This window comes from Miniopterus schreibersii (genome assembly GCF_964146895.1).
Source record: "Miniopterus schreibersii genome assembly, chromosome: X".
In the NCBI taxonomy this organism is placed as follows: domain Eukaryota; kingdom Metazoa; phylum Chordata; class Mammalia; order Chiroptera; family Miniopteridae; genus Miniopterus; species Miniopterus schreibersii.
Window position 1 is genome coordinate 57627732 of NC_138104.1, and position 14212 is coordinate 57641943.

The following is a 14212-nucleotide window of genomic DNA, read 5'->3' on the forward strand; positions in this document are numbered from 1 at the left end:
GAGCATTAATTTGCCTAGAATGCTGAATTTCAAGGGAGGAAGGGGATTATTTCTCCTAGGAGTGCAGAGGAGAGGACTGCTCCTCTCTGAGACCTGCGAAATTTCTCTATCATTTCCTGTTTCCCTGGATGGATTTGTCATTTTAATCTTTTCAAAACCAGAGGAAGGGGCCCAAAGAAACTTTTTGAGGTAATGTTACTGTTTTATAATACATTGTGGTCAAGTTTACAAAACTGCACACAATTACCAAAACTCAATAAACTGTATACTTAAAATGGATAAAAAAGTAAATCAAATCAGAGGAAGGGAGCAAGTGAATTAAATACCAATAACGATATTATTAAGAAATGAAAACACACACACATACACACACACACACAAAAGGCAATACAACGGAACCCAGGGGAGAACAGCTCAGGGACTGGTTTTGTGGGCCAGGAAGGCTGCGGTTCCTCATTTGCAGCTTCAGCTCCTCAAATCACTGTTTTTCACCCATTCTTTTCTTGATCAGCAAAAGCCAAGGCCAGCTCAGCCTGGGGAGGGCAGAGGTTGCAAGAGAAAAAAGTTGACAAACACACAGGGCACCCCTTCGTTTACTGTAAAATCTTGTTTAATGTGTAACATTTCAGGCAGAAAGAGGCCCTGGAGACTAGAGGCAAAGGCAGCCCCGACCAGCCCCACTCCAACTTATCTGCCTGCTTCTTTCTCCCTCCCTAAGCCTCCATCCCAGACGGGTTCTCCTTTTCCTTGAGGCCACAAGTGCTATCCTCCTTCTTTTGCTACCTTCTCACAGGCCTGCAGCACCCTCCCTCCAGTTCACTTGCTCACTTCCCTCCCCACTGATGTGACTCCAGAAATAAGGTATCTGACAGCACAGGGTTAAGATTAGTTTCAAAATTGGAGATGCTGTCAGAGTGTCCTATCTCTTGTCCCCAGTGGCCCCAGGGAGAAGGAGAGGGAAGAGGAAGGGGTACAGGGAACAAGAGCTGCCCCACATCCCCAGGACCTTGAGCACTGGAGTTGGTGGCCTCCAGCTCCCCACCCCCTCAGCCCCTGAGACAGAAGGCCTCAGGGGGAATGGGCTTAGGAAGGGAAGGAAGGTTCTGATGGCGCTCTCTCTTCCCGGCAGGCAGAGCCCTTGCGCAGGCAGGGGAGAAGGAGGCACAGGCCCGGCAGGGCAGGATGGGAGCGGGATGGGGGGGTTGCCTGGCCTGGGGCATCAACAGGCAGAGCAGCGGTCACTCTTCTCAGCCAGTCCGGCCCCAGTGCCTGGGCTGCGCCGCAGTAAGTCTTTCAGGGAGCCGTCTTGCTCACTCAGCAGCCTGTTGATCTCATTCTGCTTGTATTCAGGTGAGAGGCGGTGGCCGAAGCCCGAGCCCTTACGTGAGGGAGGATTGGAGCGGCCACGCGCCCGGCCCCTGCGGGCGCAGGCGCGGACGATGAGGTACACCACCTCGGCCACGTTGAGGACGATGCAGATGCCCGAGGCGACCAGCATGAAGACAGTGAAGACTGTTTTCTCCGTGGGGCGGGACACGAAGCAGTCCACTGTGTTGGGGCAGGGGTAGGCCTCACACTTGACAAGCCGTACCATAGCGTAGCCGGGGTAGAGCAGGTAAAAGACGTACATGAAGGCGGCCTCGAACAGCAGCCGGAAGACCACACTGATGACGTAGGTCCACCACAATGTCCCTGAGATGTGGACCTTGTGCCTCTTTACCTCCTCCAGGTGTAGGGGGTCCCCATGGCCCTCAAGTCGCAGCATTTTCTTTTCTATGTGCTGCTGGTGAGCCACGTGCATGGCCACGAGGAGAGCTGGGGTGGAAACCAAGATGAGTTGCAGAGACCACAGACGCACATGGGAAATGGGGAAAAAATGGTCATAGCAGACGCTGTTGCAGCCAGGCTGGAGGGTGTTGCAGATGAAGGAAGACTTCTCGTCACCCCACACACTCTCTGCAGCCACCACCAGCACCATGATTCTGAAGATGAAGATGACTGAGAGCCATACCCGGCCAATGGCAGTAGAGTGCCGGTTCACGCCACTGAGCACGGTGTACAGGCCCGTCCAGTTCATCCTGCCTCGTTCACACCTGCAAGACAGGAGCCACAAAGTACGCTGGAGGAGAGCTGGGCCAGAGGGCCAGCCATCACCACACTGCCTTGCACACCTCTCAGGCCTTCCAAGAGCCAGTGACAGGAAAGGGATAAGGATAGTCACAGCTTTCCTCATCGCCCCATCTCCCTTGCCAGCCTCTCCCCCTCCTCACCCACTCACTCACTTGACTTGACTTCCCCGAGCCCCATCTCCCTTTTTTGTTTTCATCCAACATTCTTTCCTTTCTAGCCTCTTTCTTTGCCAGGCCCATCTTGTTCTGCCTTTAACTATCCTCTTTGGATCCCCATCCTCCAGTTCCTTAACTTTCAACCTGGGACAAACCCCCAAAGCCCCGTTACCTTGGGGAGCGCCTATCCCTGAGGCCACCCAGACAGGTCCCCTATGGTCTCATTTCTGTGCTGAGGGAGTGGTCCCTGGGTCCGCGCCTGCGTCCCAATTCATCACCGCCCGGTGCTGGGGAGTCATATGCTGCTTTATACCCAGTGTCTGCACAATGGGACCTTTGTGGGGTTCTGAACAACGCCCTTTAGAATTCAGATCAAACGCCCTGACTTCCGCCCACCCTACACACAGAGCACTTGTGTCCCAGCGCCAGACACCCAGCCTGCACCCACCTGTTCTGTGCCCGCCCGGTCCATCGCCGCACCCGCCCCATAGCCCCACCAGAAGAATGGCCATGGTGCAGGAGGAGGAGATGTAACAAAGACAGGTACCTTTAAGAGGGCACCCAGGGAACCAGGACACTCTTGGCCCAGGCCCTTCCCCATGATCCTACTAGAAATTTATGGTCCGAGGAATTTTTCCTAGACTCAGATTCCCTCCAGTGTATGGGTGAGCTAGAGGAAAGGAAAGGGAGCTTATATTTATCAGGGTAGGAACTATGTTAGGTGTTTTCTCATACATTCTTTCTTTTGATCCACTTAGGCAGCCTTTAAGGACTGTCTTTCCAGATGAGGAAGCTACAGCTTAGATAAGTTAAGTCACTTATGTAAGACTCAAGGTCTTACAGCTTGAAAGTGGTGGAGTAGGATGAAACACAAAAGGATCTGGAGCAGAAGTCTAGGCTCTTTCTACAGTATACTTGTGCTTTTGCAGATGGTGTCAGTAAAAGCCAAGGCTAAGGGATAGTAACAACAGCAACAACAACAAAAGCCAAGGCTAATGCTACCCATAAAAGTGCAAGCAATACAGAAGCTGTTGACCCGTGAGTAAATTCCAAATCCAGTGTCATGGAAATTACTCTGACCATCTCTCCTTGAGCTTCTGGAAAGGGAACCCATACAGAGGGTGGACAGGTGGGTACATGGTGAAAATAAGCCAGAACAAGAAAAAAAGAGTTAAGCAATCAAATAGAAAGTTAGAAGATGAAACAGGTAAGAGTCACACAGCTTTGGGTTTGAACCCTGGTTCTGCACATAATATGACCCTGAACTTCTCTGAGCCTGCTTGCTCATCTATAAACAGTCTTAATATCCAGGATTATTGTGAGATAATGAAGCAACCTGCAAAAGTTCTTAGCTCAGCTCCATTTTTGTAGTTGCTGATCATGGGAAGTAAGAACCTTACCAGGAAGAGAAAACAATGTCGCTTTGGAGGACTAAGTGGGCTGCCAAACCCAGTATCCCTCCTTTTTCTTCCTAATGCTATTATTGACCTATAGTGTCCATCTGAGATAGAACAGACTGTCCCGTTGCTGCCCTGCCCTCAATATCAAGTGTACACTGTAACCTCCTGGTTTCCCAAGCTTGCCAGTTGCTCTAGGGAAGAAATTCGCCTTTATCCCTTCAGTAGGCAAGAAGGTTGCCCCCTACCTCCCACCACTTCTGCCATTAAGTTGTAAGGAGGTCATGCTGGAAACAAGAAACTGGATGTGAGGAGAACACACAGGCCTGAACTCACAGGAAATGCAGGGCATTTCCTGCCCCCAGTGCAGGGGCAGTGGTTGTGGCAGAAGCCTCATAGTCAGTTCTGGGTGGTCCTCTCTGTTCCAGGTGGGAAGGGGTGGGGTATTAGCAACTGGAAAAGTTAGGAAATGGGATGAAAGAAACTAGGCAATGAAGGGATGGTCCACAGGACATAGATTACTTCTTTGAACAAAGTTTCTTCATTTAACTTAAAAAAATCATTAGTGAGTTCATGCTATGGGCCTAATCCAGCGTGAGGGAGCAGGAACATGGGTGCCCTTTATCTCAAGCCTAGGGTTCTGAAGGCAGAGCTGCTACAGGAGGCACCACGGTTAGCTATAAAGAAATGTTTTGTTCAGTGAGCCATTAGATTAAAAAACATGTGGTCAAGGAACATTAAGAATAATTGTTTACTGAGCGCCTGTTATGTGCCAGGCCCTTGCATGCGCACTATCTCATGTAAAACTCCGAACAACTCCACCACGTAGGTGTTACTTTGAGTCCTCATGTCACAGATGAGGAAACTGAGGTAAAGAAAGGTGAGGGATTTGTAGAAGGGTCACAAAGGTTGTGCACTTGGCACATGACCGAGCTGGGATTTGAGCCAGGTCAAGTTGAGAGCCCATACTATGTCCCATAAGCCCTACTGTCTTGGCTGGAATTAATAATTTTCTTTCTGTGTTTTTAGAAACAGGGAGTTTCAAAACTGCTCTGGCTTTATTCTCCTGTAGCTTCTTCTCCCCTTTTCTATCAACTGACATCTTTCTTTTCCTTCCTTCCCAGAGTTTTCTGCTGCATCCTGGTTTGTTCTGTTTTCCTTCCTTAGCTTTCTTGCACTGCTTACTCAAACTCCAAAGCAAGTTTCAGCTGTTTTCTTCTCTCTGCCCCTAGAGGTGCCCCACAGACAGCCTGGCCACCTCTGAGTTTCTAGGTTCTTGTAGCTTTCAGCCTTTCATCTTCTTGAGCCCTCTGGCACATAGCCAGTAGCTACCTTTGGGCCCCCTAAGGACCCTTGTGTGGGCACTTGGATCTCAATTTTTGCTCTCTTATTTGGAAAGAGAGCTGATCCCTATGTCAACATTAGTACCTCAAGGGTTTCATTTTAAAAAACATCCAGGGGTGTGACCTGATTTTGAAATCCAAACGGTGTTTTTGACTTTAGGTTAAAGTCCAGATATTCATAAGCTCTGTGTTGCTCCTGGTGTGTTTTGCCCTCATGTTTAATTAGACAAGGCTACAGAGGCTCAAAGAAGCTGAGTAACTCATCACACAGCTGGTAAGCAAGTGCTGGAGCTCTGGTTAGGATTCATGTTGGTCCCTAACCAAAGCCAGGGTCCCTTCCCCATTGCTCTGCTACATCCACATAGATCCTCTCTCCATTCAAATCTCTCTTTCTTGTCTCTATTATACTCCCCTCATCTCATTTTTTTAAGTCCATGCATTCTACCATGTCATTCCTAACAGCTGGAACAACTTTCGGACAGCTGGAAGGCAATCCCTTTAGATCTCCAAATCATCAGTTACTCCAAGTTCTTGACTCTGCCTGCTTCCTTCAAGAAAATAGAAATGCATGCTCCCAAATCTCAGCCCTGTTGGTTGGCCCTGTGCACCTACTGAGTGCACTGTATTCATCTGCCCACAGCCCCCATGTCAGTTACATGCCTGGTTTACCTTTTAATCAGGGAAGGAAAATAGCAGTGCCCAATCGTCCCACCGAACCTTAACCTTGTGTGACAGGAAATGTTCTAAAGAGATGAACTTGGCCACCCTGTACCAAGGGGACCCTCAAGTCTTCCTAGGAACTTGGCCCTGTCGGGATGAGAGGAATCCTTGGCTAGGGAAAAAGACAGAGAGGAGAAACGACTTGGAGTCTGGAAAGAGGATAAGAGTTGGGGGCTACAAAGAGAGGCTAAATAAGGCTGCCACTTGGCAGGAGGGGCCTCACCCCAGCTCAGAAGGAAACACAGAATGCCGAGGCCAAGAGAAGGCAAGACCCAGGCTTCTCCCAGCCCCCATTTCTGCTCCCCTTGACACACCAGCGCCCCCGATCCACCTCTCTCAGGCCCCAGCTTCCTCACCTGGCTGCTGCTGCTCTTTCCTGGGAATGTCTGCAGACGCGTCTGCACTATGCCACTAGGTACTGTCAGCCCAGCCCAGGGGAGGGGCAAAGAAGCCAGAGCCGGAGCCAGATATGGCCCAAAGCCCAAGAGGAACCAGACAAACATTAACCAGCCCCACCTCCTCACACACACAATTATTAAATAAGATTGATCCCCTGAGCTCCCAATGGATTTGGATAGACAGATCACATAATCTGGAGTTACTGCCCTGTCCCAGAGGGGGAGAGGCATCATTGTCACCCATGTGTCCATGTTTAGCCCATCTCATCTGGGAGACTGAACTGCATGGATCTGAGTTCATCAACAGCTCTCAGCTTTCCCCCACTCCCTGGCCACAGGTAGACTCGGTGTGTGGGAGAGCTGTAGAGAGGGTTCCTGTGTTCCTTTCCATGCCTTACAGCTCCCAGCTTTTAAAAGGATATGACTCTGGGGAGGAAAAAAGGCATGGGCAGTACTTGCACCTTGAGGTCAAGGCGGGGAATGACACTTGGCAGTACCAAGGCGCTCTGCTTATTATCCATGTCTTGAGTGGGTAAGGATAGACCAAGGTATTTCCAGTCCCATTCCAGAACCCCAAAAACCTCTTCAAAAATGGCCTTCTACCCTCGGGGCCAAGGCAGTTGGACTGCAATGTGTATCATGTGCAGCAACAGATCTTGGCAATCATTAAGGTAAACAAAGAATGTTAACCATTAACTGTGGGATCAGTCCAGTTTGAAGGAAGACATACCTGAAGACCCTATTAATTCTGTGTCCTGAATAGCAGCAAAGAAATAAGTGAAGTCAGCAGAAACTGGTCCCTGAATTCTGCACTCCACCTCAGCCCAAGCTCACTGCCAGAGAGCCAGAGCCCTGGCTTCCCTTGGCCAAATCCGGGCATATGAATACATCAATTGTACTGGACATTTACTGGGTACTCAGTACTGGATACATGCTGGGGACAGGTGGCAGAAGAGTGGAAAACATCCCAACTGTTCTTAAGGCAACATACGAAGTACTTTGGCCCTGGCTGGTATGGCTCAGTTGGTTGAAGCATCGCCCCATACACCAAAAGGTGGCGGATTTGATCCCCTGCCCAGGCACATATGGAAGGCAACCAATTGATGTTTCTCTCTTCTCGCTCTCTCTTCCTCTCTTTCTCAAATCAATAAAAACATATCTTTGAGTGAGGATAAAAAAAGAAAAAAAACCCCAAAGTACTTTGCAAGTATTACTTTGTTTGATCCTCAAAATAACCATATGCAGCAGGCATTATTAATATTCCCATGTTACAAAGGAATTAAGGCACACAGAGGTTAAATTACATAGCTGAGGTCATGGAGCTAGTAAGTAAAAAAGTTAGATTAGAACCCAGCAGTCTGGCTCCAGAACTTGTTCCACTACATCACAGCTGATGAGCTCTACAAGTCCCATTGAGAATCTGAGTAAAAACCGGTCCCTGACTCTAGAAAGTTCTAAGCCAGTAAGAGAAATGAGACATATACTTTAACAACAACAACAACAAAAAAACACATACAAAAGCAATGGATATTTATTCCTCAATGTTTGTGCAAGAGTATAAATATGCATTTGAAAGAACCTGATGGCTAGTGAGCATCAGCCATGGCCTCCAGGCTGGCCTGGTTTACAACTAGAGTAGGAGAAGGAAGGAAAAAAGGTAATTTGCCTAGTTCACATGAATGATGTTTCTGGCTAACACAGTTGTTTACAAGTTTCAAACTACATTTTACTAGAGTCAAGGGAAGACTTCAAAAAGCCACATACAGTACAAGTTAAAATTGGATGGAACATCCTGCAGTGTTAAAGACATGTACCTTTGTACCTGCAACAAGGGAGTATGTCCTAAATGCCATCTGTAGATATGAGGTGCCAGAAAGCATTCAGATGTAGGAGAAGAGGGTAAGTTTAATGGAAAAGGCAGAGTTGGGCTCAGGTCATAAAGGAGATGGAAGGCCAAGCATTCCAGGTGACAGGAAGCTGTGAGATGTATCTAGGGAATGGTGGGCAGACCTGTTTGACCAGAAGAGAGAGCTCCTATAGCAGAGCTCCTCGGAAAGGAAACTACAGGTCAGTACCAGTGTGTACTCATTGTTCCTTGGAGTCCTGGCAGGGTTTCTTTAGGATGCTTGCAGTTCTAGGCTACAGGAAGTCCCTTTGAATAGCTTGTAGCTGTAAAGAAATATTGTTGCTAGAAATGACTTGTCCTCTGACTGTTTACTGCTACTTGAATACATCTTCTTGATGAGGTATTGATACCACAAGAGAGAGAGGAAGGCAAGGAGAGAGAAGGGAGGGCATTGGAGGGAAAGATGGGAGGAAAATGGAGTGGAGGAAAACTACTACATTGAGCAATGTAAGTCCACTTGCTCCTGGTAAGCAGCTAAAATCAGTTTCTGCCTCGAATCCTAAGCAGACTTTCTTCTTACAATGGATGTTTTGGGGGAATATTTGAAGATTTTACATCAGTTTGCTTATTTCCTTGGATTCACTCAGGGAGACCTTCATTAGTTTTTTCTTTATTATTCTTTTTTTATTTATTGATTTTTTTTGGGGGGGGGAGAAAGAAACATCAATCTGTCACTCCACTCATTCATGCATTCATTGGTTGATTCCTGTATGTGTCCCAACTGGGGGCCGAACCCACAACCTTGGCATATTGGGATGACACTCCAGCCAACTGAGCTACCCCGTCAGTGTCCTTTCATTAGATCTTCAGACATACAAGGTAAGAGGCCCTAAACATAAGCCTGCTGTCTCTGATATGACTCAAACATCAGCCCCAGCAAGGGCTTTCCCCATTCCTGTTCCATCTAGGACCAGGACAGTTGATGGAGGAAAATGATCACATGATTTAAGAGCACATCTCACCAGTGACATCATCATAGTTCAGAGGTACAGAACCCATCAACAGAATCAATAAGCAGGCTGGTGGGAGCTCTGCTTATTACATTGCAGCAAGCTTGAGGCTTCCTCAGATGGCATGCAACAGCACTGCCTCCCATGTGGAGTTCATCATCCAGCCCATTCCTGGGCCTCATTACTGAACAAAATGTGGCATTGTGTGTGGCTTTGATAAATGAGACAGCATTGCTGTATGGCTCAGAAATCAAGGGGGACAGCTTCCAATATAAATGGTGCTTAAGACACACAGGCAAAAACTCTTCCCAAATGGGTCCATAAGATTAAGGAAATGGGGAACCCTGAAAATCTGCAGAACATTTCCAATGACCCCAACTCAGCTCAGGTTGTGGAAGGTTATGCAAAGTGTATGTAAGGGCTGCTAGGGGAAGATGGAAGTGGTGCTATTTTCATAATTGCTACTGTTTTTCACAAATCCTTTTCAAAAGGACACATAATTATATGAGTGAGTCTGTGTCCCAGGAATTTGGAGTCTTAGAAGAGGTAAAATAGAGGGAGCTATCAATACTTTTCCAAGGGGGTTTCTAAAGAACTGTACCTAGATAGTGCACCAGTTCACCTGACAGTTAAGCATACACCTTTTGCTCTATGGACAGTTTGGAGCAGGGAACAAAAGCAAAGTTGTTCCAGCCTCCCCTAAACTTAATTGTATGTAATATCCTAAAACCAGCCCCACATAGTCAGGATGGTACACTTATTCTACCAAGAATAAAATCTAAGGGTGAGGCAGTGCTTCTTGGAGCTTATAGATTTCTTAGGAAGAAAAGTCTTCAGCAACACTATATCCACTCCCTGCAATTTGTAATGTGTTTATGTGTTTTATGTGTTTATGTGTTTTATGAAGACCTTAATTCCTGGGGCTTGAGGAATAGTATTATATTTCACTGATGTCTGATCACTGCAACAACAGAATATATGCTTGAAAATGATTCTGGAAAATTCGACATCCTTTCACTAGACCAGGTAGCCAAGTGAAAAAAGTGAAATGGAAAATTGGAACTTTTGGGCTCCTGTCTTAATGTTTTACTCAGCCAATACAGCTTGATGTTCATTTCCTGATCACTCTGCTCTTGGGGATATAGTGCACAGTAGGACCTCAGGAGTGGCACAGAAATATAAAGTTCCCAGGTTGAATCCAATCCTGGATTTTTACCCAAGAGGACTAGAGGTATTGTGGTAGGGGTGAAGAATCAGAAAGGAGTCCAGGTCACAGACAGAAATATGGGGTTAAGTGTCAAACTTGAAGGATGAAGTGAAAAGGACACAAAAGAAGTTAGCTATTTCTGCTAATTCTCCAAGTGTGGGAAGCCAACCTGATGAGCTGATGCCCTGCCCATTAAGCTGTTGATAGTTTAGTACTTTCCTTCCAATTTTCTTTCTTTATATACACAGTCATCATTGTAATCATATTGTACATACAGAGATTTTTTTCATAGGATCATTTTCCAGGTCTTTCAAATAGAAATCCAATGGTCTATTCACCCATCCTCTCAAGCTGAGGATCCAGTGAAACATGTAAACCAAGCCCTAAATAGAAGCCCTTGTGCTCACCTTTCTGTCTAATCTTTGGACTCCTCTGCTCTTCCTTCTGTCAGCCAAGTTTGCCAACAATAACACCATGAATGCCTCATCCAGAATCCCCATGCCTCAGTAATCACAAATACTACCCCTGCTCCTTCCTGGAACCAGCCAGCACTACCAGGTCAATATGTTGGGGAGTGCCAGGTTGCTGACAATACCCTGAAGGCCAAGGCTTCTGCTGACATGTACTACTCATAGCAGGAGGGATGGTAGGTTATCCAGGTAGGAAACCCAGGCAGTTTTTCTCCTACCCCACCTGTCCAGCCAATCCTGCTGTAAATTAGAGGACTGACTTCTAGGCCCTTTTTGCCTTCTGCCTAAAGTCCTCCACCTCCCTGTTCAAGCACATTCATCCATCCTATCAGAGACAAGGAGCCAGAGTATGTGTTACGTGGATTCCTGGACAGACCCATCCATGTGGATTCTGGCACCAGGTCCAGGGAGATAACACTGGGCCAAAAGGGAGCACCCATAAAAGCTTGAGTACAACCTTAACTCTCACTATAATGCCTTATGCCTTTCATAGGGTCAGCTCACCTCCAGCCCCAGCCAATAGAGCAGTGTGTGTGTGTGTGTGTGTGTGTGTGTGTGTGTGTGTGTGTGTGTGTGTGTGTGTGTGTGAAGGGGCAGATAGGATCTAGTCCTGTATAACTTCTTTTTTGTTGTTGTTGATCCTCACCGGAGGATATTTTTCCCATTAATTTTTAGAGAGAGTGGAAGGGGGGGGAGAAACATTGATGTGAGACAGACACATTGATTGGTTGCCTCCCACACACACCCCAATTGGGCCGGGCATCTGACCTGCAACCCAGGTATGTGCCCTTGACCTGGAATTGAACCCGAGACCCTTCAGTGCTCGGGCTGATGTTCTAACCTCTGAGCCACACTTGCCAGGGGCTGTATACCTTCTTTAAACTACCAAATCAGTCCCTGCAACAGGCTCTGAAGTACCATCTTCATCTTTAACAGCCTTCATTCTAACTAACCTGCTTTCCTTAATTTGTCCCTCGAACTTGCTCCAATGTCTCCCAAAGATTTTGTCTCCCTTTTTTTATTTCAATCCTCATCTTGCCTTTTGTTTAAAGATTATGGTTCTCCTCTATGGCTTTACTGCCCTGTGCCTCCCCAAGTGAAAACCTCTTTTAGTTGGATGCCCCTAAGATCTTCTTTCCTCTGCTTATCCCAGAAGCAGACACATCCAGAATAAGGATTCCACAATCTGTGGGGCCTCTGCTTTGGGTATAAAGTAAGAGCTTCAGATCCTCTGAAGAGGCCTCCATTTTGGTTATGTTTTCCTCCTACAAAAGACATGGATGATGGAGTTATTTCATTGTCTCCTAGGAAATGGGTTTGCCAGCATGAAGGCACTTTTCAGAATGTCAAGCAGTTATTGATTTTTGAATCTGAGTTAGTGCTTTAAATTAAGCATAAACTGCTCTTTCTCTCTGCTGACATTTCATCTTACAGTGTTGGGGCTGGGTTAAGCCGTAGAATGCACCAAGGTTGGCATTATTCCTAGAGAACAATATTGTCTACAGAACTGAGCTACACACTTTTATAAAGAAGCCCTTGCCCTGGCCAGTGTTTCCCAGTGGTTAGGGCATCGACCCACTCACCCAAGGGTCCCAGTTTCCATTCCCGGTCAAGGGCACGTACCTGGGTTACAGGTTTGAACCCTGGCCCTGTCAGGGTGCCTACGGGAGGCAACCAATTGATGTCTCTCTCTCATATCGATGTTTCTCTCCCTTCCTCCCTCCCTCCCTCCTTTCCACTCTATCTAAAAACAGTGGAAAAATATCTTTGGGTGAGGATTAAAAGAAAAGAAAAGAAAAAAAAGAAGCCCTGACTGTTATCACATGAGTCCCAAGAACTTCCACAACTATTTCTTCCTCATAGCATAGGTTTTTTTTTTGGGGGGGGCGTCTCTTTTTAAGGATTAACCCATGCTCTAAATTATGTAGCCATATATGTAGCATTGAAATGTTTTGCTCAGTTTTAATGATGACAAGTTTGAGCCCAGAAAAGCAATTTCTTTTTAAAAAATTTATCTTTATTGTTAAAGGTATTACAGATACCCCCCTTTGTCCCATTGACTCCCTCCATTCTGCACCAGAAGAGCAATTTTTTAAAAATGTTTTTTTTATTGATTTTTTAGAGAGAGGAAGGGAGAGGGAGAGAGAAAGAGAAACACTGATGTGAGAGAAGACTATTGATAGGCTGTCCCCTGCATGCCCCCTACCAGGGATCTAGCTAGCCCACAATGCAACCCTGGCATGTGTCCCAACTGGGAATTGAACCTGTGACCTCTTGGTGTTCAGAACGATGCTTAATCCACTGAGCCACACCGGCCGGGCCAGAACAATTTCTGATGTTGATTCCCTGAGCTGGCTGCTGCTTCTAATTCCACCCTATGCTGTAACCCCTTACACTGAAAATCTGAATGTCAGAAGACCTTCATAACCTACCTTTCATCAGGATACTCAAAGCCACCAGACATAGTATGAGATTCTCAAACTGGATGGTATCTTTCACTGGGCCTCTGCCCTATCTCCTTTCCTTTTTAACCAAGTTATTGAAAGACACTTCTACATTTGTTGTCTACACTTCTTCATCACCCATTCACTCTTTTTTTTTTTTTCTTCTCAATTTTTTTTTTTTCTTTAAAAGGAGTGAGTTGTGTACAGGGGGGTTAAATGCTTTATAGACAAGAAAAACAAACTGCGCTAGAACCAACTTATTCATCATCATCTTCTTCTTCATCTTCCTCCTCCTCCTCATCCTCTTCATCTTCCTCGTCTTCCTCCTCTTCCTTCTTTTTCTTGCTTTTTTCAGCCTTGACAACTCCCTTTTTGGCCACATCGGGCTTTCCTTTAGCTCGGTATGCAGCAATATCCTTTTCGTATTTCTCCTTCAGCTTAGCAGCCTTCTTTTCATAAGGCTGTTTGTCATCTGCAGCAGTGTTATTCCACATCTCTCCCAGCTTCTTTGCAACATCACCAATGGATAGGCCAGGATGCTCTCCTTTGATTTTTGGGCGATACTCAGAACAAAACAAGAAAAAGGCCGAAGGAGGCCTCTTGGGTGCATTGGGATCCTTGAATTTCTTTTTTGTTTCCCCTTTAGGAGGGATATAAGTTTTCATTTCTCTCTCATAACGGACCTTGTCCGCCTTTGCCATGTCTTCAAATTTTCCTTTCTCTTTAGCAGACATGGTCTTCCACCTCTCTGAGCACTTCTTAGAAAACTCTGAGAAGTTGACTGAAGCATTTGGGTGCTTCTTCTTGTGCTCCTCCCAGCAAGTTTGCACAAAGAAAACATATGATGACATTTTGCCTCTTGGCTTCTTAGGATCTCCTTTGCCTATGTTTAATTATTTTCCCTCAGCGAGCACACAGTCACCCAGTGCCCGTCCGGCTCGCTCTTGCCCCGGCGCTGTCTCTATAGAGCTCAATGTACTGCAAATACCCATTCACTCTTCAGTTCCACTCCAATCTGACTTCTGCCCCTACTCCCTACTACACTGAAACAGTTTTCACCAAGGTCACTTTGTTGTTAAATTCAATAGACAG

The 14212-nt window shown here is 46.4% G+C and overlaps 1 protein-coding gene and 1 pseudogene across 4 annotated transcripts in view; both read right to left on the minus strand.

Moving 5' to 3' along the window:
• Nucleotides 1-592: 592 nt before the first annotated feature.
• Nucleotides 593-14212, minus strand: part of NLGN3 (neuroligin 3) — a 74610-nt gene continuing 60990 nt past the window's right edge. For 2 of the 3 annotated variants that reach the window (XM_081125496.1, XM_081125498.1), the window contains one exon: nt 593-2093. In XM_081125496.1, the coding sequence (XP_080981622.1) occupies nt 1220-2093 (874 nt within the window). In that variant the 3' untranslated portion in view covers nt 593-1219. Of the gene's footprint in view, nt 2094-6101; nt 6180-14212 lie in introns of those variants that run through there. The other variant, XM_081125500.1, reaches the window with a different exon arrangement.
• LOC308551139 (high mobility group protein B1 pseudogene) lies at nt 13363-14098 on the minus strand (annotated as a pseudogene). Its single transcript has one exon. The product of its transcript is annotated as a high mobility group protein B1 pseudogene (transcript).